The sequence below is a fragment of the Oncorhynchus gorbuscha genome, linkage group LG13 (genome assembly GCF_021184085.1).
Source record: "Oncorhynchus gorbuscha isolate QuinsamMale2020 ecotype Even-year linkage group LG13, OgorEven_v1.0, whole genome shotgun sequence".
Taxonomy (NCBI): Eukaryota; Metazoa; Chordata; class Actinopteri; order Salmoniformes; family Salmonidae; genus Oncorhynchus; species Oncorhynchus gorbuscha.
Window position 1 is genome coordinate 75,819,483 of NC_060185.1, and position 23,004 is coordinate 75,842,486.

At 43.0% G+C, this 23,004-nt stretch overlaps 1 protein-coding gene across 12 annotated transcripts in view; it reads left to right on the forward strand.

The window, feature by feature from the left end:
• The window catches only part of LOC123993527 (prominin-1-A-like), a 112,644-nt gene that overhangs the window by 80,320 nt on the left and 9,320 nt on the right, over positions 1–23,004 (forward strand). For 8 of the 12 annotated variants that reach the window (XM_046295765.1, XM_046295768.1, XM_046295771.1 and 5 more), the window contains 9 exons: positions 6,311–6,463; positions 6,674–6,797; positions 7,357–7,460; positions 9,357–9,441; positions 10,887–11,033; positions 13,814–13,885; positions 14,958–15,050; positions 21,070–21,087; positions 22,902–22,955. In XM_046295765.1, coding sequence (XP_046151721.1) covers positions 6,311–6,463; positions 6,674–6,797; positions 7,357–7,460; positions 9,357–9,441; positions 10,887–11,033; positions 13,814–13,885; positions 14,958–15,050; positions 21,070–21,087; positions 22,902–22,955 — 850 coding nt within the window. The remainder of the gene's footprint in view (positions 1–6,310; positions 6,464–6,673; positions 6,798–7,356; positions 7,461–9,356; positions 9,442–10,886; positions 11,034–13,813; positions 13,886–14,957; positions 15,051–21,069; positions 21,088–22,901; positions 22,956–23,004) is intronic. The other 4 variants (XM_046295766.1, XM_046295769.1, XM_046295770.1 and 1 more) reach the window with 1 other exon arrangement.

Consider the following 23,004-nt stretch of genomic DNA (forward strand, 5'->3'; position numbering starts at 1 on the left):
ACCTGGCCAAGATAAAGCAAAGCAGTGAGACACATACAACAACACAGAGTTACACATGGAATAAACAAAACATACAGTCAATAATACAGTAGAACAAAAGAAAACAAAATGTCTGTGTACAGTGAGTGCAAATGAGGTAAGATAAGGGAGTTAAGGCAATAAATAGGCCATGGTGGCGAAATAATTACAATATAGCAATTACACACTGGAATGGTAGATGTGCAGAAGATGAATGTGCAAGTAGATATACTGGGGTGCAAAGGAGCAAGATAAATAAATAAATACTGTGTGGGGATGAGATAGGTAGATAGATGGGCTGTTTACAGATGGGCTATGTACAGGTGCAGTGATCTGTGAGCTGCTCTGACAGCTGGTGCTTAAAGCTAGTGAGGGAGATATGAGTCTCCAGCTTCAGAGGTTTTTGCAGTTTGTTCCAGTCATTGGCAGCAGAGAACGGTAAGGAAAGACGACCAAAGGAGGAATTGGCTTTGGGGATGACCAGTGAGATATACCTGCTGGAGCGCGTCCTACGAGTGGGTGCTGCTATGGTGACCAGTGAGCTGAGATAAGGCGGGGCTTTACCTAGCAGAGACTTGTAGATAACCTATAGCCAGTGGGTTTGGCAACGAGTATGAAGCGAGGGCCAACCAACGAGAGCGTACAGGTCGCAATGGTGGGTAGTGTATGGGGCTTTGGTGACAAAACGGATGGCACTGTGATAGACTGCATCCAGTTTGTTGAGTAGAGTGTTGGAGGCTATTTTATAGATGACATCACCGAAGTCGAGGATCGGTAGGATGGTCAGTTTTACGAGGGTATGTTTGGCAGCATGATTGAAAGATGCTTTGTTGCGGTATAGGAAGCCAATTCTAGATTTAATTTTGGATTGGAGATGCTTAATGTGAGTCTGGAAGGCGAGTTTACAGTCTAACCAGACACCTAGGTATTTGTAGTTGTCCATGTATTCCGTCCAGAGAAGTGATGCTGGACGGGGCGAGCAGGTGCGGGCAGGGATCGGTGTAATAGCATGCATTTAGTTTTACCTGCGTTTAAGAGCAATTGTAGGCCACAGAAGGAGAGTTGTATGGCATTGAAGCTCGTCTGGAGGTTTGTTAACACAGTGTGCAAAGAGGGGCTAGAAGTGTACAGTATACAGTATACCTTATCCTAATGTAGTGTTTGGTTGTTACTTGTCATGGCATCTTATCCTAATGTATTGTTTGGTTGTTACTTGTCATGGCATCTTATCCTAATGTAGTGTTTGGTTGTTACTTGTCATGGCATCTTATCCTAATGTAGTGTTTGGTTGTTACTTGTCATGGCATCTTATCCTAATGTAGTGGTTGGTTGTTACTTGTTGGTTGGTTGTTACTTGTCATGGCATCTTATCCTAATGTAGTGTTTGGTTGTTACTTATCATCAAATGTAGTGGGTTGTTACTTGTTGTTTATCTTGTTATCAATCTTATCCAATTTTTTGGTTGTTATTTGTATTATCAATGTAGTGGTTGGTTGTTACATACAATGTAATGGTTGGTTGTTACATGGTTTGGTTGTTAGCAGATGTTACTTGTTATGGCGTCTTATCCAAATGTAGTGGTTGGTTGTTACTTGTTATCAAATCCAATTTTATTTGTCACATACACATGGTTAGCAGATGTTAATGCGAGTGTAAGGAAATGCTTGTGCTTCTAGTTCCGACAATGCCTTAATAACTGGAGGTCGACCGATTATGATTTTTCAACGCTGATACCGATTATTGGAGGACCAAAAACCCTGATACCGATTAATCAGCCGATTTAAAAAATATATATATTTGTAATAATGACAATTACAACAATACTGAATGAACACTTATTTTAACTTAATATAATACATCAATAAAATCAATTTAGCCTCAAGTAAATAATGAAACATGTTCAGTTTGGTTTAAATCATGCAAAAACAAAGTGTTGGAGAAGAAAGTAAAAGTGCAATATGTGCCATGTAAGAAAGCGAACATTTAAGTTCCTTGCTCAGAACATGAGAACCTATGAAAGCTGATGGTTCCTTTTAACATGAGTCTTCAATATTCCCAGGTAAGAAGTATTAGATTGTAGTTTTTATAGGAATTATAGGACTATTTCCCTCTATACCATTTGTATCTCATTAACCTTTGACTACTGGATGTTCTTATAGGCACTTTAGTATTGCCAGTGTAACAGTATAGCTTCCGTCCCTCTCCTCGCTCCTCCCTGGGCTCGAACCAGGAACACATCAACAACAGCCACCATCGAAGCAAAGTTACCCATGCAGAGCAAGGGGAACATCTACTAGAAGGCTCAGAGTGAGTGACGTTTGAAACGCTATTAGAGCGAGCTAACTCATCTCGGGAGTTGATAGGCTTGAAGTCATAAACAGCGCAATGCTTGATGCACAACGAAGAGCTGCTGGCAAAAAGCACAAAAGTGCTGTTTGAATTAATGTTTACACGCCTGCTTCTGGCTACCACCGCTCAGTCAGATACTTGTATGCTCAGTCAGATTATATGCAATTTAGGACACGCTAGATAATATCTAGTAATATCATCAACCATGTGTAGTTAACTTGTGATTATGATTGATTGTTTTTTATAAGATAAGTTTAATGCTAGCTAGCAACTTACCTTGGTTTACTGCATTCGTGTAACTCCTTGTGGAATGCAACAAGAGAGAGGCAGGTCGTGATTGCGTTGGACTAGTTAACTGTAAGGTTGCAAGTTTGAGCTGACAAGGTGAAAATCTGTCATTCTGCCCCTGAACAAGGCCACCGTTCCAAGGCCGTCATTGAAAATAAGAATGTGTTCTTAACTGACTTGCCTAGTTAAATAAAGATATAAAAAATATATATATTGTTTTTAAATCGGCACCCAAAAATACCAATTTCCTATTGTTATGAAAACGTGAAATCGGCCCTAATTAATCGGCCATTCCGATTAATCGGTCAATCTCTAGTAATAACCAACGAGTAATCTAACCTAACAATTTCACAACAGCTACCTTATACACACAAGTGTAAAGGGATGAAGAATATGTACATAAAGATATATGAATGAGTGATGGTACAGAACGGCATAGGCAAGATGCCGTAGATGGTATCGAGTACAGTATATACTGTACATATGAGATGAGTAATGTAGGGTATGTAAACATTATATTAAGTGGCATTGTTTAAAGTGGCTAGTGATACATTTTTTACATGTATGGCAGCAGCCACTCAATGATAGTGGTGGCTGTTTTTCAGTCTCTCGGTCCCTGCTTTGATGCACCTGTACTGACCTCGCCTTCTGGATGATAGTGGGGTGAACAGGCAGTGGCTCGGGTGGTTGTTGTCCTTGATGATCTTTATGGCCTTCCTGTGACATCGTGTGGTGTAGGAGTCCTGGAAGGCAGGTAGTTTGTGATGCGTTGTGCAGACCTCACTACCCTTGGGAGAACCTTATGGTTGGGGGTGGAGCAGTTGCCGTACCAGGCGGTGATACAGCCCAACAGGATGCTCTCGATTGTGAATCTGTAATAGTTTGTGAGTGCTTTTGGTGACAAGCCAAATTTCTTCAGCCTCCTAAGGTTGAAGATGCGATGCTGCGCCTTCTTCACCACGCTGTCTGTGTGAGTGGATCAATTCAGTTTGTCCGTGATGTGTACGCCGAGGAACTTAAAACTTTCTACCCTCTCCACTACTGTCCTGTCGATGTGGATAGGGGGGTGCACCCTCTGCTGTTTCCTGAAGTCCACAATCATCTCCTTTGTTTTGTTGAAGTTAAGTGTGAGGTTATTCTCCTGACACCACACTCCGAGGGCCCTCACCTCCTTCCTGTAGGACGTCTCGTCGTTTTTGGTAATCAAGCCTACGACTAGTGTTTTCTGCAAACTTGGATGCGTGCATGGCCACGCAGTCGTGGGTGAACAGGGAGTACATGAGAGGGCTCAGAGCGCACCCTTGTAGGGCCCCAGTGTTGAGGATCAGCGAGATGGAGATGTTGTTTACTACCCTCACCACCTGGGGGCGGCCCGTCAGGAAGTCCAGTACCCAGTTACAAAGGGCGGGGTCGAGACCCAGGGTCTCGAGCTTGATGACGAGTTTGGAGGGTACTATGGTGTTAAATGCTGAGCTGTAGTCAATGAACAGCATTCTCACATAGGTATTCCTCTTGTCCAGATGGGTTAGGGCAGTGTGATTGCCTCGTCTGTGGACCTATTGGGGCAGTAAGCAAATTGGAGTGGGTCTAGGGTGTCAGGTAGGGTGGAGGTGATATGGTCTTTGACTAGTCTCTCAAAGCACTACATGATGACGGAAGTGAGTGCTCAGCTCAGTTACCTTAGCTTTCTTGAGAACAGGAACAATGGTGGCCCTCTTGAAGCATGTGGGAACAGCAGACTTGGATAAGGATTGATTGAATATGTCCATAAACACACCAGCCAGCTGGTCTGCGCATGCTCTGAGGACGCGGCTGGGGATACCGTCTGGGCCTGCAGCCTTGCGAGGGTTAACACGTTTAAATGTTTTACTCACGTCGGCTTCAGTGAAGGAAAGTCCGCAGGTTTTGGTAGCGGGCCGTGTCAGTGGCACTGTATTGTCCTCAAAGCGAGCAGGTTGTTTAGTCTGTCTGGGAGCAAGACGTCCTGGTCCGCGACGGGGCTGGTTTTCTTTTTGTAATCCGTGATTGACTGTAGACCCTGCCACATACCTCTTGTGTCTGAGCCGTTGAATTGCAACTCTACTTTGTTTCTATACTGACGCTTAGCTTGTTTGATTGCCTTGCGGAGGGAATAGCTACACTGTTTGTATTCGGTCATGTTTCCGGTCACCTTGCCCTGGTTAAAAGCAGTTTCGCACGAATGCTGCCATCAATCCACGGTTTCTGGTTGGGGAATGTTTTAATAGTTGCTGTGCGTACGACATCGCCAATGCACTTGCTAATGAACTCACTCACCGAATCAGCGCATTCGTCAATGTTGTTGTTTGACGCAATACGGAACATATCGCAATCCACATGATCGAAGCAATCTTGAAGCGTGGAATCAGATTGGTCGGACCAGCGTTGAACAGACCTGAGAGCGGGAGCTTCCTTTTTTAGTCTCTGTCTATAGGCAGGGGGCAACAAAATGGAGTCGTGGTCAGCTTTTCCGAAAGGAGGGCGGGGGAGGGCCTTATATGTGTCGCGGAAGTTAGAATAACAATGATCCAGGGTTTTACCAGCCCTGGTAGCACAATCGATATGCTGATAGAATTTAGGGAGTCTTGTTTTCAGATCAGCCTTGTTAAAATCCCCAGCTACAATTTATGCAGCCTCAGGATATGTGGTTTCCAGTTTACATAGAGTCAAATAAAGTTTGTTCAGGGCCATCGATGTGTCTGCTTGGGAGGGAATATATGCGGCTGTGATTAGAATCTAAGAGAATTCCCTTGGTAGATAATGCGGTCGACATTTGATTGTGAGGAATTCTACGTCAGGTGAACAGAAGGACTTGAGTTCCTGTATGTTGTTATGATCACACCACGTCTCGTTAATCATAAGGCATACCCCGCCCCTCTTCTTACCAGAAAGATGTTTGTTTCTGCCGGCGCGATGCGTGAAGAAACCAGCTGGCTGTACCAACTCCGATAGCGTGTCTCGAGTGAGCCATGTTTCCGTGAAGCAAAGAAGTTACACTCTGATGTCTCTCTGGAATGCTACCCTTGCTCGGATTTCATCAACCTTGTTGTCAAGAGACTGGACATTGGCGAGTAGTATGCTCGGGAGCGGTGCGCGATATGCCCGTTTCCGGAGCCTGACCAGAAGACCGCTTTGTCTGCCCCTTTTTCGGTGTCGTTGTATTGGTTCACCGGCTGAGATCCGATCCATTGTCCCGAGTGGTGGGCAAAACACAGGATCCGCTTCGGGAAATTCGTATTCCTGGTCGTAATGATGGTGAGTTGACGTTGCTCTTACATCCAGTAGTTGCTCCCGACTGTATGTAATAAAACCTAAGATAACCTGGGGGTAACCAATGTAATAAATAACACGTACTGCATAGTTTCCTAGGAACGCGAAGCGAGACGGCCATCTCTGTCGGCGCCGGAAGAACTCCTGGTTGGTTGCTACTTGTTACAGCACCTTATCCTAATGTAGTGATTTGTTGTTACTTGTTATGGCACCTTATCCTAATGTAGTGGTTGGTTGTTACTTGTTATGGCATCTTATCCTGACGTAATGGTTGGTTGTTGCTTGTTATGGCATCTTATCCTAACGTAGTGGTTGGTTGTTACTTGTTATGGTGTACTGGTGTACTGACTACAGGGTTCCTCTACAGGTGGATTTGCTGTACTGGCCTCTGTTGCATGGTGGTTCTCATCCTGGCCTTCAACTTCCTGGCCATACTGTGTGGCACCATGGGATATGACAAGCACGCCTCCCCTACCACACGGGGCTGTGTCTCCAACACCGGCGGCACCCTTCTCATGGCGTAAGTATTTCTAGCCAACTGGCCGGCTATCTCTCTGGCTGGCTGGCTGGGTATCTTTTTGTCTGGTTGTGTCTCTGTCTATCTATCTACTATGTCTGTCTATCTATCTAGTCTGTCTGTCTGCCTACACTTTCTGCAGTATATAGAGCACTAAGAGTGTGAGTGTGTAGATTGATTGATTGAATGCTCTATCTATGTGTGTCTCCACAGCGGTGTGGGTTTCAGCTTCCTCTTTTCTTGGATACTGATGGGAGTGGTGACCGCCACTTTCCTTGTCGGAGGCAACGTGGAGAAGCTGGTCTGTGAACCCTTCCACACCAAGGAGCTCTTCAAGGCAAGTTATGATGTGATAATTCTTAAGGTGACAAAGTTTAGGTATTGTATGTGGTCCTTCTCTATAATCATGGTCTAGAACTGTATGATGGTCTTACTGTATAATCATGGTCTAGAACTGTGTGATGGTCTTACTGTATAATCATGGTTTAGAACTGTATGATGGTCTTGCTGTATAATCATGGTCTAGAACTGTGTGATGGTCTTACTGTATACTCATGGTCTAGAACTATATGATGGTCTTGCTGTATAATCATGGTCTAGAACTGTATGATGGTCTTACTGTATAATCATGGTCTAGAAATGTATGATGGTCTTACTGTATAATCATGGTCTAGAACACTATGATGGTCTTACTGTACAATCATGGTCTAGAACTATATGATGGTCTTACTGTACAATCATGGTCTAGAACTATATGATGGTCTTACTGTATAATCATGGTCTAGAACTATATGATGGTCTTACTGTATAATCATGGTCTACAACTGTATGATGGTCTTACTGTATAATCGTGGTCTAGAACTGTATAATGGTCTTACTGGTCATTTGTGTCCAAGGTTTTGGACACTCCTCACCTGGTGAACCCTGAGTGGAGGAACTTCATCCCAGGGTATATGTACAACGACTCAGAGCTGAATCTGACAGTGGAGAATTTCTACAGGTAATACTGTATGGATGTAGCACTTACTACTGGGGATTCATTTCTGTGTATTTTAATGATGGCCTATGTTTTACATAGATTGGCTCGTCTATGTAAACTCAGCAAAAAAAGAAACGTCCTCTCACTGTAAACTGTGTTTATTTTCAGCAAACTTAACATGTGTAAATATTTGTATGAACATAACAAGATTCAACAACTGAGACATAAGCTGAACAAGTTCCACAGACATGTGACTAACAGATATGGAATAATGTGTCCCTGAATAAAGGGGTGAAGTATCTGTCAGTATCTGGTGTGGCCACCAACTGCATTAAATAATACTCCTCCTCATGGACTGCACCAGATTTACCATTTCTTGCTGTGAGAGGTCACCCCACTCTTCCACCAAGGCACCTGCAAGTTCCTGGACATTTTTGGGGGGAATGGCCCTAGCCCTCACCCTCCGATCCAACAGGTCCTCGATGTGCTCAATGGGATTAAGATCCAGGCTCATCGCTGGCCGTGACAGAACACTGACATTCCTGTCTTGCAGGAAATCAAGCAATGAACGAGCATGGCTCGTGTCATTGTCATGCTGGAGGGATGTCAGGATGACCCTGCTGGAAGGGTACACAGCGTTGAGATTGCCTGCAATAACAACAAGATCAGTCCAATGATGCTATGACACACCGCCCCAGACCATGACAGACCCTACACCTCCAAATCGATCCCGCTCCAGAGTACAGGCCTCTGTGTAACGATCATTCCAAAAAACGCGAATCCAACCATCACCCTTAGTAAGACAAAACCGCGACTCGTCAGTGAAGAGCACTTTTTGCCAGTCCTGTCTGGTCCAGTGACGGTGGGTTTGTGCCCATAGGCACCGTTGTTGCCGGTGATGTCTGGTGAGGACCTGCCTTACAACAGGCCTACAAGCCCTCAGTCTAGCCTCTATCAGCCTATTGCGGACAGTCTGAGCACTGATCGAGGGATTTGGTTCCTGGTGTAATTCGGGCAGTTGTTGTTGCCATCCTGGTGTTTTTCGGAGTCAGTAGAAAGGCCTCTTTAGTGTCCTAAGTTTTCAGAACTGTGACCATAACTGTGACCTTAATTGCCTAAGCTGTTAGTGTCCATTCCACAGGTGCATGTTCACTATTTTTTTATCGATCATTGAACAAGCATGGGAAACAGTGTTTTAACCCTTTACAATGAAGATCTGTGAAGTTATTTGAATTTTTATGAATTATCTTTGAAAGACAGGGTCCTGAAAAAGGAACGTTTCTTTTTTTGCTGAGTTTAGAATTGAACTTGATTACTCATTGGATAGAACCATGTCATAACTCTAGATATTCCTGTTTTGTGGCAGCGTTTGATTTAAATAAGTGTCACAGGCTAATGTCTGTGTCAATATTCTACCTCCTCACATTCCATCCGACATGGCTTATAATACATGATGTAAAGGATTGAAACTAGGGAGTATTTCATCAACTTTCATCATCTCTCGATTAGAACAGGCAGCAAAGCTTTGTTCTAAGACCATCACGTCATGTTTCCTTATAGAGACTTGTCGCCACTGCCTAGTCAGGGAGTTAGCCATGACATAGTGTGTACAGACATGACCATTCCTTTACCCTTACTTCACTCTCCCACGTGACCATTGAATGTGTCCAGTTATGTAACTACAAACAATGGACCTAAATGGGAAATATGAGTCATGCATGCTGACTTAATACTTTGTGTTGGATAAGCTTTCTAAAAGTGATTTGAGAGAACACTGCTTATAAAATGACCGGAAGGCAGCGATACAGAGCTGAATAGAGTTACAACTTTATTCACTGGGTGGCAGCAGAGAGAGCTAACTAACCAAGGAATTGAATGGAATGGAAGTGATAATATTGACATTTCTCTCTCTCTCAGTAATTGCAAAAATAACAGAAGTCTCTACTCTGCCATGCGCCTGGATAAAGTCTTCAATGTCACAACCTTGCTAAACTCCAGCCTGGTCAGTATTCACATGCATTGTGCAGTGTGCACTCACTCACTGTAGGATACTTACTGTGTTCTGCATACCTGCACATGGATATAATACGCTTTAGTTACTGTAATCACACTCACACCGTTTGATTTTACTTGCCTAAAACAATGTAACCAGTGGAATAGTCCCAAAAGTGTCAACTATGCCTATACTTCACACCGGTCAAGCTAAATCAAGTGTTTAGCTAACACTGCATTTCCACACTCAGATTCATGAGCATTAGCTAATGAATGGCGTTCTTGCCAAAACAAAAAGCAGGCCAGTGAACTGTAGCATTAGCCAGCCTCCTGGCAAGATTAGCTCGCCTCTTTTATTGATTAGTAAATACGGATGGATAGAGCTGGCTAGCATAAATTAGGCTAGGTTAGGGATGGAGAGCTGGCTAGCATAAATTAGGCTAGGTTAGGGATGGATAGAGCTGGCTAGCATAAATTAGGCTAGGTTAGGGATGGATAGAGCTGGCTAGCATAAATTAGGCTAGGTTAGGGATGGATAGAGCTGGCTAGCATAAGTTAGGCTAGGTTAGGGTTAGGGATGGGTAGAGCTGGCTAGCATAAATTTAACTAGGTTACACAAATTAGAGTTTTTTTATATAGACTAAATACAAAAAGTTTTATGTTATTGACATGTGTTATTTATTTTGTTCTCCAGTTTATCTATTGTATTTGAATGTGGCTCTTAGCTAGTTAGAATTTGTTGTGTTTTAGCTCGAGCTGTTCTATTATATGAGTGTGTAGAAGACATAATGGAAAGAAAACAGGCCATCTTAATCTGTACTTTGTATCAATGAATGGGGTTACCTAGGAATCAGGAAGACCCTATTTGAATTAAGAGGGGCCTACCCTGTCCCTGGTCTATTGTACCACTCCACCCCACACCACCACTAAGGAAGTAAATAACAAACCCATCTGTTTACTTAACGCTGAATGACCAACTTTCTTTTGATCACTATTTTGTTCTAGGCTCTCTAAAATAGTCTTGACCATAAAATTCTATTTCTATGTTCTGGACTCTCGCGGTACCAGACCTCAACACCGATGTCGAGGCTACTAAAGTAGAGGCTACTAAAATAGTGTTGGAAAACAAACCATTTGCACAAATGCAAACACACATGTTTGCTCTTGTAACAACCATGTGCAATAAAGATTGGTGTAAACAAACAGATTTGCGCCTGTAACTTGAAGGGTACCTACATAAGGAATTCATAACACATTCGTAACCCATCCATTACATATGAAATGTAACTAGGCTCCCTTTCTGTTTCCAGTACAACAAGGTGGTGGTGAGGATGTTTGAATGTGTAAAATTGACATACGGGCTTCATAAACCCACATTTGTTACCAATATATCCCACATGCATAGCTATTGCTTATCTTTATCGATGTAGCTGACAATTCTCCTTGTGTTTCCAGTACACCAAGGAAGTGGCGAAGATGTTTGACAGTGTGAAGATTGACCTGGGAGGTATCGTCCTGCTGGAGTCTGAGGGGAAACAGAGTCTCATTGACTTCTCTGAGACTGGCATCGCGGAGATCAACTATGCAGCGTATCTGGCGGAGGTAGAGTACTGGCATTGAGGGGAAATCTCAATCTAAAAATACTTTCCCCCCTGGTCACCTATCGTTCATTTCTATAGTTTAAAGTGACTTCCTCTATTCCACTCCTCTCCTTATCTCAACAGTTTAAAGTGTCCTCCTCTCCTTATCTCAATAGTTTAAAGTGTCCTCCTCTCCTTATCTCAATAGTTTAAAGTGTCCTCCTCTCCTTATCTCAATAGTTTAAAGTGTCCTCCTCTCCTTATCTCAATAGTTTAAAGTGTCCTCCTCTCCTTATTTCAATAGTCCAAAGTGTCCTCCTCTCCTTGTCTCCTCTTCTCTCTTTCATCTTATGAGCCTACTTTCGCTTCCTCTCCTTCATCTCAAGCCACTGTAGACTTTTCAGATATACCTTCAAAAGACACACTAGTATACTTGTATGACACATCACTAAAGATAGTTCTAATTTCAAAGATGAGATACCACGATGGATTTAGGATTTGCTTCTGTTATGGCTAACCAGGATTTAGCTGGAGTCTTCCTGACCACTTCCTGGGGTTTTCCTGATTTCTTTCCGGGGTCCTACCGAGGTTTTTCTGGGGTCTTCCAGGGGTCTTCCTGAGGTCTTCATGAAGTCTTCCAAGGGTTTTCCTAGGGTATACACTACCGGTCAAAAGTTTTGGAACACCTACTCATTCAAGGGTTTTTCTTTATTTTTACTATTTTATTATTATTTTAAAATAATATCAAAAATAACACATATGGAATCATATAGTAACCAGAAAAGTGTTAAACAAATCAAAATATATTTTATATTTGAGATTCTTCAAATAGCCACCTTTTGCCTTGATAACAGATTTGCACACTCTTGGCATTCTCTCAACCCGCTTCAATAGGTAGTCACTTGGAATGCATTTCAATTAAACAGGTGTGCCTTGTTAAAAGTTAATTTGTGGAAATGATTTTCTTCTTAATGCGTTTGAGCCAATCAGTTGTCTTGTGACAAGGTAGGAGGTATACAGAAGTTAAGACCATAAGCCCAAGACCATATTATGGCAAGAACATCTCAAATAAGCAAAGAAAAACGACAGTCCATCATTACTTTAAAATGAAAAGGTCAGTCAATACGGAAGACTTCTTTCATCACATTCCCAGCGGGTCAGAAGTTTACCTACACTCAATTCGTATTTGGTAGCATTGCCTTTAAATTGTTTGACTTTGGCTCAAACGTTTTGGGTAGCCTTCCATAAGCTTCACACAATAAGTTGGGTGAATTTTGTCCCATTCCTCCTGACAGAGCTGGTGTAACTGAGTCAGGTTTGTAGCCCTAAGTTTGAGGCCAGGGCTTTGTGATGGCCACTCCAATACCTTGACTTTGTTGCCCTTAAGCCATTTTGTCACAACTTTGGGAGTATGCTTGGGGTCATTGTCCACATGGAGGACCCAACTTCCTAACTGATGTCTTGAGATATTGCTTCAATATAATCCACATAATTTTCCATCCTCATGATGCCATCTATTTTGTGAAGTGCACCAGTCCCTCCTGCAACAAAGCACCCCCACAACATGATGCTGCCACCCCCGTGCTTCACGGTTGGGATGGTGTTCTTCGGCTTGCAAGCCTCCCCCTTTTTCCTCCAAAAATAACGATGGTCATTATGGACAAACAGTTCTATTTTTTTTCATCAGACCAGAGGGCATTTCTCCAAAATGTACGATCTTTGTCCCCATGTGCAGTTGCAAACCTTGGTCTGTTTTTTTTATGGCGGTTTTGGAGCAGTGGCTTCTTCCTTGCTGAGCTGCCTTTCTGGTTATGTCGATATAGGACTCGTTTTCCTGTGGATATAGATACTTTTGTACCTGTTTCCTCCAGCATTTTCACAAGGACCTTTGCTTTTGTTCTGGGATTGATTTGCACTTTTCACACCAAAGTACTTCATCTCTAGGAGACAGAACGCTTCTCCTTCCTGAGTAGTATGACGGCTGAGTGATCCCATGGTGTTTATACTTGCTTACTATTGTTTGTACAGATGAACGTGGTACCTTCAGGCGTTTGGAAATTGCTCCCAAGGATGAACCAGACTTGTGGAGGTCTACAATTTTGAGTTTGAAGGGAGTCCTTGAAATACATCCACAGGCACACCTCCAATTGACTCAAATGATGTCAATTAGCCTATCAGAAGCTTCTAAAGCCATGATATCATTTTCTGGAATTTTCCAAGCTGTTTAAAGGCACAGTCAACTCAGTGTATGTAAACTTTTTACCCACTGGAATTGTAATACAGTGAATTATAAGTGAAATAATCTGTCTGTAAACAATTGTTGGAAAAATTACTTGCGTCATGCACAAAGTAGATGTCCTAACCGACTTGCCAAAACTATAGTTTGTTAACAAGAAACTTGTGGATTGGTTGAAAAACGAGTTTGAATGACTCCAACCTAAGTGTATGTAAACTTCCAACTTCAACTGTACGTCTTCTCTATCAGAATCTGTTGAATGGGGGAGAACATGAAGTTTTCTACGGAACATGATCGTCTTATGGCCTCTTATTGGAGCTTGTATAACTCTTTACTTAAAACCGACAACTATAATGTTTTTTGACTTGTAAGCCTCTATGAGCCTTTATAGTGTGATATTATAAGGCTTATACAGGTTACTGTTGTTATGTCTCTATGTGCACAGTTGCACAACTGTTATTATAAGATGAAAAGACCGAAGGGGGTCATACATGCTTATGACAAGTCTTATAATGCATTATAACAGCATCATAATACATTATAATCCTATTTCTGTTCATTTGCAGGTCAACAAAGGGGTGACTCTGGTGGACTTACTGTCGTACGCCAGTGAGCTTGAGGCACAGACGGACCTTATGGTGAGAACAACATATGACCAACCATCCAATAAAAACCTCATACTGAAAAAACAACACGGCTCCAACCAGCCACACAATGTTTTCTCAGTGTACTAGTAGATTGAAGCTTTATTTACACCACGATCCAAGACACGGAGACAATGGAATGGGAGTTCAGATATAAAACTGTGAAAGCTCCGTGTGTCTTCATCAACTGCATAGCCTTGCGGCGGTTTGCTATCGACACACACACACACACACACACACACACACACACACACACACACACACACACACACACACACACACACACACACACACACACACACACACACACACACACACACACACACACACACACACACACACACACACTCACACACACACTTAAACAGTCTCTGAAATCACTTTTTAATGTTCTGCCTTGCCTTTAAGGGTTGGAAGCTCACACAAGCTCCCCATTCATGGCCCAAAATGTTGGGCCAACTCTGGGTCCTCCACCACTTGCCATGGGCTCGGAGGCAGTGGAGCCAGTTTAAAGTGGTCGTCTGTGGGTGATATGTGCCCCTCCCTGTGCCCCCCTAGTATTCATCTGGTGCCCATCTGTCCTGGTGCCCCATGTTCTGTTGGCATTGAGAACACACACACGGTGGACACTGAGAATGGTTCACCCGTATATAGATCATTTAAATGACTTGATTCTACATGTAATTCTATGGGTTCCATATGTAGTTTTTATGCTGCATTACATTCATTGATTAAGGCAGTCTCTAAGTGGTTTGCTGTGTGTAGGCCTGTGTACTATAGAGTTTTACACAGATTGCACATTGCTCTAAATATTTGTAAATGTATACATTCTGTACATGAATATATGTCTAGGGACTCTGGACAATGGTGACCCTGGTAGTGACCCCACTCCCTGCAGGTGTCTCAGGGGCAGTTTGGATATGCAATAAACACATTTCTGTGACACACTTGTACAAGGAACACCCACAAGTGTGTAACAGGACAAATATTAGCACCCCCCAAATTAATAATGATTATTACCTCTTTGTATGTGTGTCTGAAGCTCTGTCTATGTGTGTGTCCTTAGCCCAAGGGGCCCCTCCAGACCTCTCTGAAGGGCCACGCCAACAGTCTCCGTCAGATCCACAGTCAGCTGGTCATCCCTATGGAGCAGGCCATGGTAATCAACTATCTTCAATCATTCTTTTTTAGGTTAACATCCATACCTAGGTCCATCAGTGCTCAGATTCACCCAACTGGCAGAAATGGCCACGGCCATGCGCTACCCCTCTTAGAAGAAAAGGTGCTTATCTAGAACCTAAAAGGGCTCTTCGGCTGACCTCATAAGATAATGTGTGTGTGTGTGTGTGTGTGTGTGTGTGTGTGTGTGTGTGTGTGTGTGTGTGTGTGTGTGTGTGTGTGTGTGTGTGTGTGTGTGTGTGTGTGTGTGTGTGTGTGTGTGTGTGTGTGTGTGTGTGTGTGTGTGTGTGTGTGTGTGTGTGTGTGTGTGTGTGTGCGCACAAATGTGTACATACATGCTTGTGTATGTGTGTGTTCTCTGAACTTTACATGCGAGAGGAACACGTCATTGCCAGACGTCGATGCAACCTCAGTGAAGCTTTCATCTCTCACTCAAAGCCCCTAGAATATAGAGCTAGACCAGGGCTCTCCAACCTTATTACTGGAGAGATACTCTCTTCTAGGTTCTAACTCCAACCACGTTCCTGGAGAGATACCCTCCTGTGGGTTAACTCCATTGGTTGCATTGTGCCTTGCAAACCAAACCAAGTGCAGCATATCTGACATACAGTGCATTCGGGGAAAATATTCAGACCTCTTGATTTTTTCCACATTTTGTTACGTTACAGCCTTATTCTAAAATGGCTTAAAAAAATAAAAAATCTCATCAATCTAAACACAATGCCACATAATGACAAAGCAAAAACAGATTTTTAGAAATGTTTGCACAAACTTTAATATCAAATTTACGTAACTATTCAGACCCTTTACTCAGTACTCAGTATGACGCTACAAGCTTGGCACACCTATATTTGGGGAGTTTCTCCCATTCTCTGTAGATCCTCTCAAGCTCTGTCAAGTTGGATGGGGAGCGTCGCCGCACAGCTATTTTCAGGTCTTTCCCAGAGATGTTCGGTCAGGTTCAAGTTGGGCTCTGGCTGGGCCACACAAGGACATTCAGAGACTTGTCCTGAAGCCAGTCCTGCGTTGTCTTGACTGTGTGCTTAGGGTCGTTGTCCTGTTGAAAGGTGAACCTTCACCCCCAGTCTGAGGTCCTGAGTGCTCTGGAGCAGGTTTTCATCAAGGATCCCTCTGGCCTGCACGCCTCCCTACCACTGAGGAAGTACAGCTCCCGCTCAGCCCAGTCAAAACTGTTCGCTGCCCTGGCCCCCCCAATGGTGGAACAAACTCCCTCACGACGCCAGGACAGCGGAGTCAATCACCACCTTCCGGAGACACCTGAAACCCCACCTCTTTAAGGAATACCTAGGATAGGATAAGTAATCCCTCTCACCCCCCCCCCCCTTAAGTTTTAGATGCACTATTGTAAAGTGACTGTTCCACTGGATGTCATAAGGTGAATGCACCAATTTGTAAGTCGCTCTGGATAAGAGCGTCTGCTAAATGACTTAAATGTAAATGTAAATGTAATCTCTCTGTACTTTGCTCCTTTCATCTTTCCCTGGATCCTGACTAGTCTCCCAGTCCCTGCCTCTGAAAAACATCCCCACAGCATGATGCTGAAACCGTCATGCTTCACCATAGACATGGTGCCAGGTTTCCTCCGGATGTAACGCTTGGCATTCAGGCCAAAGAGTTCAATCTTGGTTTCATCAGACGAGAGAATCTTATTTCTCATGGTCTGAGAGTCCTTTAGGGGCCTTTTGGCAATCTCCAAGTGGGCGGTCATGTGCCTTTTACAGAGGAGTTGCTTCCGTCTGGCCACTCTACCATAAATGTCTGATTGATGGAGTGCTGTAAAGATGGTTGTCCTTCTGGAAGGTTCTCCCATCTCCACAGCGGAACTCTAGTGCCGTGTCAGAGTGACCGTTGGGTTCTCGGTCACCTCCCTGACCAAGGCCCTTCTCCCTCGATTGCTCTCAGTTTGGCAGGGCGGCCAGCTCAACGAAGAGTCTTGGTGGTTCCAAACTTTTTCCAATTAAGAATGATGGAGAACACAGTGTTTCCTGGAGACCTTCAATGCTGAAGACATTTTTTGGTACCCTTCCCAGATCTGTGCCTCGACACAATACTGTCTCAGCGCTCTACTGACAATTCCTTCGACCTCATGCCTTGTTTTTTTTCTCTCAACCGGTGGGACCTTATATAGACAAGTGTGTGTCTTTCCAAATCATGTCCAATCAATTGAATTTACCCCAGGTGGACTCCAATCAAGTTGTAGAAACAACTCAAGGATGATTAATGGAAATGCACCTGAGCTCAATTTCGACTCTCATAGCAAAGGTTCTGAATACTTAAGTAAATAAGCTATTTCTGTTTTACATTTTTAATACATTTGCAGACATTTCTAGAAAACTATTTTCACTTTGTCATTATATAGGGTATTGTTTGTAGCTTTTTATTTAATACATTTTAGAACAAGGCTGTAACTTAACAAAATGTTGAAAAAGTCATGCCTGTCTCCGAAGGCACTATGCATATGTATAATTTCACCAGGACAAATCAATCATATATTTAGCTATACCTCACACCTATATTTGGCTCCTTAAAAGACATACTGCATATACATACACTACCGGTCAAAAGTTTTAGAACACCTACTCATTCAAGGGTTTTTCAAAACTATGAAATAACACATGGAATCATGTAGTAACCAAAAAAGTGTTCAACAAATCAAAATATATTTTATATTTGAGTTTCTTGAAATATCCATCCTTTGCCTTGATGACAGCTTTGCACACTCTTGGCATTCTCTCAACCAGCTTCATAAGGTAGTCACCTGTAATGCATTTGAGTCAATCAGTTGTGTTGTGACTAGGTAGGGGGAGTATACAGAAGATAGCCCTATTTAGTGACCAAGTCCATATTATGTCAAGAACAGCTCAAATAAGTAAAGAGAAACAACAGTACATCATTACATTAAGACATGAAGGTCAGTCAATATGGAACATTTCAAGATATTTGAAAGTTTCTTCAAGTGCAATCGCAAAAACATCAAGTGCTATGGTGAAACTGGCTCTCGTGAGGACCGCCACAGGAATGGAAGACCCAGAGTTACCTCTGCTGCAGAGAATAAGTTCATTAGAATTCCCAGCCTCAGAAATTGCAGCCCAAATCAATGCTTCACAGAGTTCATGTAACATAAGTAACAGATCTCAACATCAACTGTTCAGAGGAGACTGTGTGAAATCAGGCCTTCATGGTTGATTTGCTGCAAAGAAACCACTACTAAAGGACACTAATAATAAGAAGAGACTTGCTTGGTCCAAGAAACATGAGCAATGGATATTAGACCGGTGGAAATGTGTCCTTTGGTCTGGAGTCCAAAGTGGAGATTTTTGGTTCGAGCCCCATGTCTTTTTTTGTGAGACGAAAAGTAGGTGAACGGATGGTCTCCGCATGTGTATTTCCCACCGTAAAGCATGGAGGAGGAGGTGTGATGGTGTGGGGATGCTTACACTGTCTGTGATTTATTTAGAATTCAAGGCACATTTAACCAGCATGGCTAGCACAGCATTCTGCAACGATATGCCATCCCATCTGGTTTGGGCTTAGTGGGGTATCATTTGTTTTTTGAAAGGACAATGACCCAACACACATCCAGGCTGTGTAAGGGCTATTTGACCAAGAAGGAGAGTGATGGAGTGCTGCATCAGATGACCTGACCTCCACAATTCCCCGACCTCAACACAATTTAGATGGTTTGGGATGAGTCACAGAGTGAAGGAAAAGCAGCCAACAAGTGCTCAGCATATGTGGAAACTCCTTCAAGTGTCACGCCCTGACCACAGAGAGCCTTTTTATTCTCTATTTTGGTTAGGTTGGGGTGTGACTATGGTGGATAATCTAGGTTGTTTTATTTCTATGTTGGCCTGGTATGGTTCCCAATCAGAGGCAGCTGTTTATTGTTGTCTCTGATAGGGGATCATATTTAGGCAGCCATTTCCCCACTGTGTTTTGTGGGATCTTGTTTATGTGTAGTTGCCTGTGAGTACTCCATAGCTCCATAGTATCATTTGCTCTTAATTGTTTTTTTGTGCGGTTCACTTCAAATAAAATATGTCGAACCGATTTCACGCCTTGGTCGGAATGTGATTCCAACGATCGTGACATCAAGACTGTTGGAAAAGCATTCGTCATGAAGCTGGTTGAGAGAATGGCCAAGAGTGTGCAAAGCTACCATCAAGGCAAAGGGTGACTATTTGAAGAATCTCGAATATAAAATATATTTTGATTTAACACATTTTTGGTTTCTACATGATTGTCGTAAAAATAAAGAAAACCCCTTGAATGAGTAGGTGTTCTTAAACTTTTGACCGGTAGTGTACAGTCGTGGCCAAAAGTTTTGAGAGTGACACAAATATACATTTTCACAAAGTTTGCTGCTTCAGTCTTTAGATATTTTTGTCAGATGTTACTATGGAATACTGAAGTATAATTACAAGCATTTCATATGTGTCAAAGGCTTTCATTGAAAATTACATGAGTCAATTTTTTCAGTGTTGACCCTTCTTTTTCAAGACCTCTGCAATCCGCCCTGGCATGCTGTCAATTAACTTCTGGGCCACATCCTGACTGATGGCAGCCCATTGTTGCATAATCAATGCTTGGAGTTTGTCAGAATTTGTGGCTTTTTGTTTGTCTACCCGCCTCTTAAGGATTGACCACATGTTCTCAATGGGATTAAAGTCTGGGGAGTTTCCTGGCCATGGACACAAAATATCGATGTTTTGTTCCCCGAGCCACTTAGTTATCACTTTTGCCTTATGGCAAGGTGCTCCATCATGCTGGAAAAGGCATTGTTCGTCACCAAATTGTTCCTGGATGGTTGAGAGAAGTTGCTCTCGGAGGATGTGTTGGTACCATTCTTTATTCATGGCTGTATCCTTAGGCAAAATTGTCAGTGAGCCCACTCCCTTGGCTGAGAAGAAACCCCACACACATGAATGGTCTCAGGATGATTTACTGTTGGCATGACACAGGACTGATGGTAGCGCTCACCTTGTCTTCTCTGGACAAACTTTTTTCCAGATGCCCCAAACAATCGGAAAGGGGATTACCCCAGTCCTCAGCAGTCCAATCCCTGTACCTTTTGCAGAATATCAGTCAGTCCCTGTTGTTTTTCCTGGAGAGACACCAGGCCATCCTGCAAAAGTCTTCGCCTCACTGTGCGTGCAGATGCACCCACACTTGCCTGCTGTCATTCCTGAGCAAGTTCTGTACTGGTGGTGCCCCGATCCCACAGCTGAATCAACTTTAGGAGACGGTCCTGGCGCTTGCTGGACTTTCTTGGGCGCCTTAAAGCCTTCTTCACAACAATTGAACTGCTCTCCTTGAAGTTATTGATGATCCGATAAATGGTTGATTTAGGTGCAATCTTACTGGCAGCAATATCCTTGCCTGTGAAGCCCTTTTTGTGCAAAGCAATGATGGCGGCACGTGTTTCCTTGCAGGCAACCATGGAATGAGGAAGAACAATGATTCCAAGCACCACCCTCCTTTTGAAGCTTCCAGTCTGTTATTTGAACTCAATCAGCATAACAGAGTGATCTCATTAACACACATGTGTTAATGAGAGAATCACTAACATGATGTCAGCTGGTCCTTTTGTGGCAGGGCTGAAATGCAGTGGACATGTTTTTGGGGGATTCAGTTCATTTGCATGGCAAAGAGGGACTTTTTCATCTGATCAATCTTCATAACATTATGGAGTATATGCAAATTGCCATCATATAAACTGAGGCAGCAGACTTTTTGAAAATTAATATTTGTGTCATTCTCAAAACTTTTGGCCACGACTGTACATACAGTATATATACATGATCACAGTAGCGCACATATGTTTCTCCCAAAATACCATAATATCCCCATAAATATTCTAAGTCATTCCTAGTACTGCATTCATATCACGTAGAAATGCTGAGTTTTAGAGATCTGTCTTATCTTTTCTTTCTATATTTCTCCTTTAACTCTTCCTACTTCAATTAATGGCTGCCAAGAAATATGTTAGAGCGAGGGTAAGCATGTGTCTCCAAAATGTATCTTTGTCCGTCTGTACTGTCGAGGGCTCTGCTCCATTCTCCCATCATTTAAAGCTCATATGGACTTTTTATTTTCAAATAAATGAAAGCCTATGCCTTGCTAATATCGATATCAAACAATATCGATGTCAAATTACAGTATTGGTGCCCACATTTAGTTATACATGTTCCTTGTACCTCGAATCCAAGGGTCTTCCCTGGCATGCCCTGACCATTACCATGAACTTCCATTCTCTTTCAGACCATGGTAGAGATTCATGAATGAGATTTGATAGTGCACCACGCTGATTCAGACCCGAATGACATGATTGTAAAAAGTGCAAGATTTTAAAATAAATCAGTCTTTAGGATTTGTAGATTAGTCTGTGTGTAATTTGTTAATCCTGCAATTATACTTGGTGCATGTGCTGAATAATTACCATGTACGTATACCAGCATGGATTTAATCCTTTGTCATGTTTTCCACATATAGGTTATCACTTGTCTACACTTGTTCAAATAGTATTGAAACATTTTATTTGTGGTTTCTACATACAATATATGGAAAAAAGTATGTGGACACCCGTTCCAACAAGTCAGTTCCTCATATTTCTGCCCTGCTAGAGTTGCCCCAGTCAACTGTAAGTGCTGTTATTGTGAAGTGGAAATGTCTAGGAGCAACAATGGCTCAGCCACGAAGTGGTAGGCCACACAAGCTCACAGAACAGGACCGCCGAGAGCTGAAGCGCGTAGCGCGTAAAAATAGCCTGTCCTCGGTTGGAACACTCACTATCGAGTTTCAAACTGCCTCTGGAAGCAACATCAGCACAACAACTGTTTGTCGGGAGCTTCATGAAATGGCTTTCCATGGTCGAGCAGCCACACAAGACTAAGATCACCATGCGCAATACCAAACATCAACTGGAGGGGTGTAAAGCTCGCCGCCATTGGAGCAGTGGAAAAGCCTTCTCTGGAGTGATGAAACACGCTTCACCATCTGGCAGGGTTTGGCGGATGCCAGGAAGACACTACCTGCCCGAATACATAGTGCCAACTGTCAAGTTTGGTGGAGGAGGAATAATGTTCTGGGGCTGTTTTTCATGGTTCAGGCCCCTTAGTTCCAGTGAAGGGAAATCTTAATGCTACAGCATACAATTACATTCTAGACGATTCTGTGCTTCCAACTTTGTGGCAACGGTTTGGGGAAGGTCTATACAGAAATGGTTTATCGAGATCGGTGTGGAAGAACTTGACTGGCCTGCTCAGAGTCCTGACCTCAACAACATTTAACACCTTTGGGACGAATTGGAACGCTGACTGTGAGCCAGACCTAATCGCCCAACATCAGTGCCCCACCTCACTAATGCTCTTGTGGCTGAATGGAAGCAAGTCCCCCCCAGAAATGTTCCAACATCTATTGGAAAGCCTTCCCAGAAGAGTGGAGGCATTTATAGCAGCAACTCCAAATGAATTCCCATGATTTTGGAATGAGATGATCGACGAGCAGGTGTCCACATACTTTTGGTCTAGTACTGTATTTTGCAACACATTCCTCATGACCAAAATCCACATGAAATAGCCATTGTTATTGCTGTTGTTGTAGTTTCATATGAAGCATTTTCCTCCCAGTGGGAACCATGCCGCTCTTCTTTCCCATTGTGTGATAAAACTAGAACCGTGTCTTCAAGCATCATGGTGATGCTTGTGCCTGTCTTGTCTCCTGTTGTGTGTTTTAGGAGTTATTACTGTCTCTAATCCCTGACCTTGTATCTCTGGGGTGTTAACTTGTGTTGTGCATTTCCCCTTAAAAGAGTACGCTGAATCAGAGCATCAGACTACTCGAAAGGACTGCCTCAGATCTGCCGGTAAGTGGGCCTTCTACAAACCATCTACCCTAACAGTTCATAATGTCTC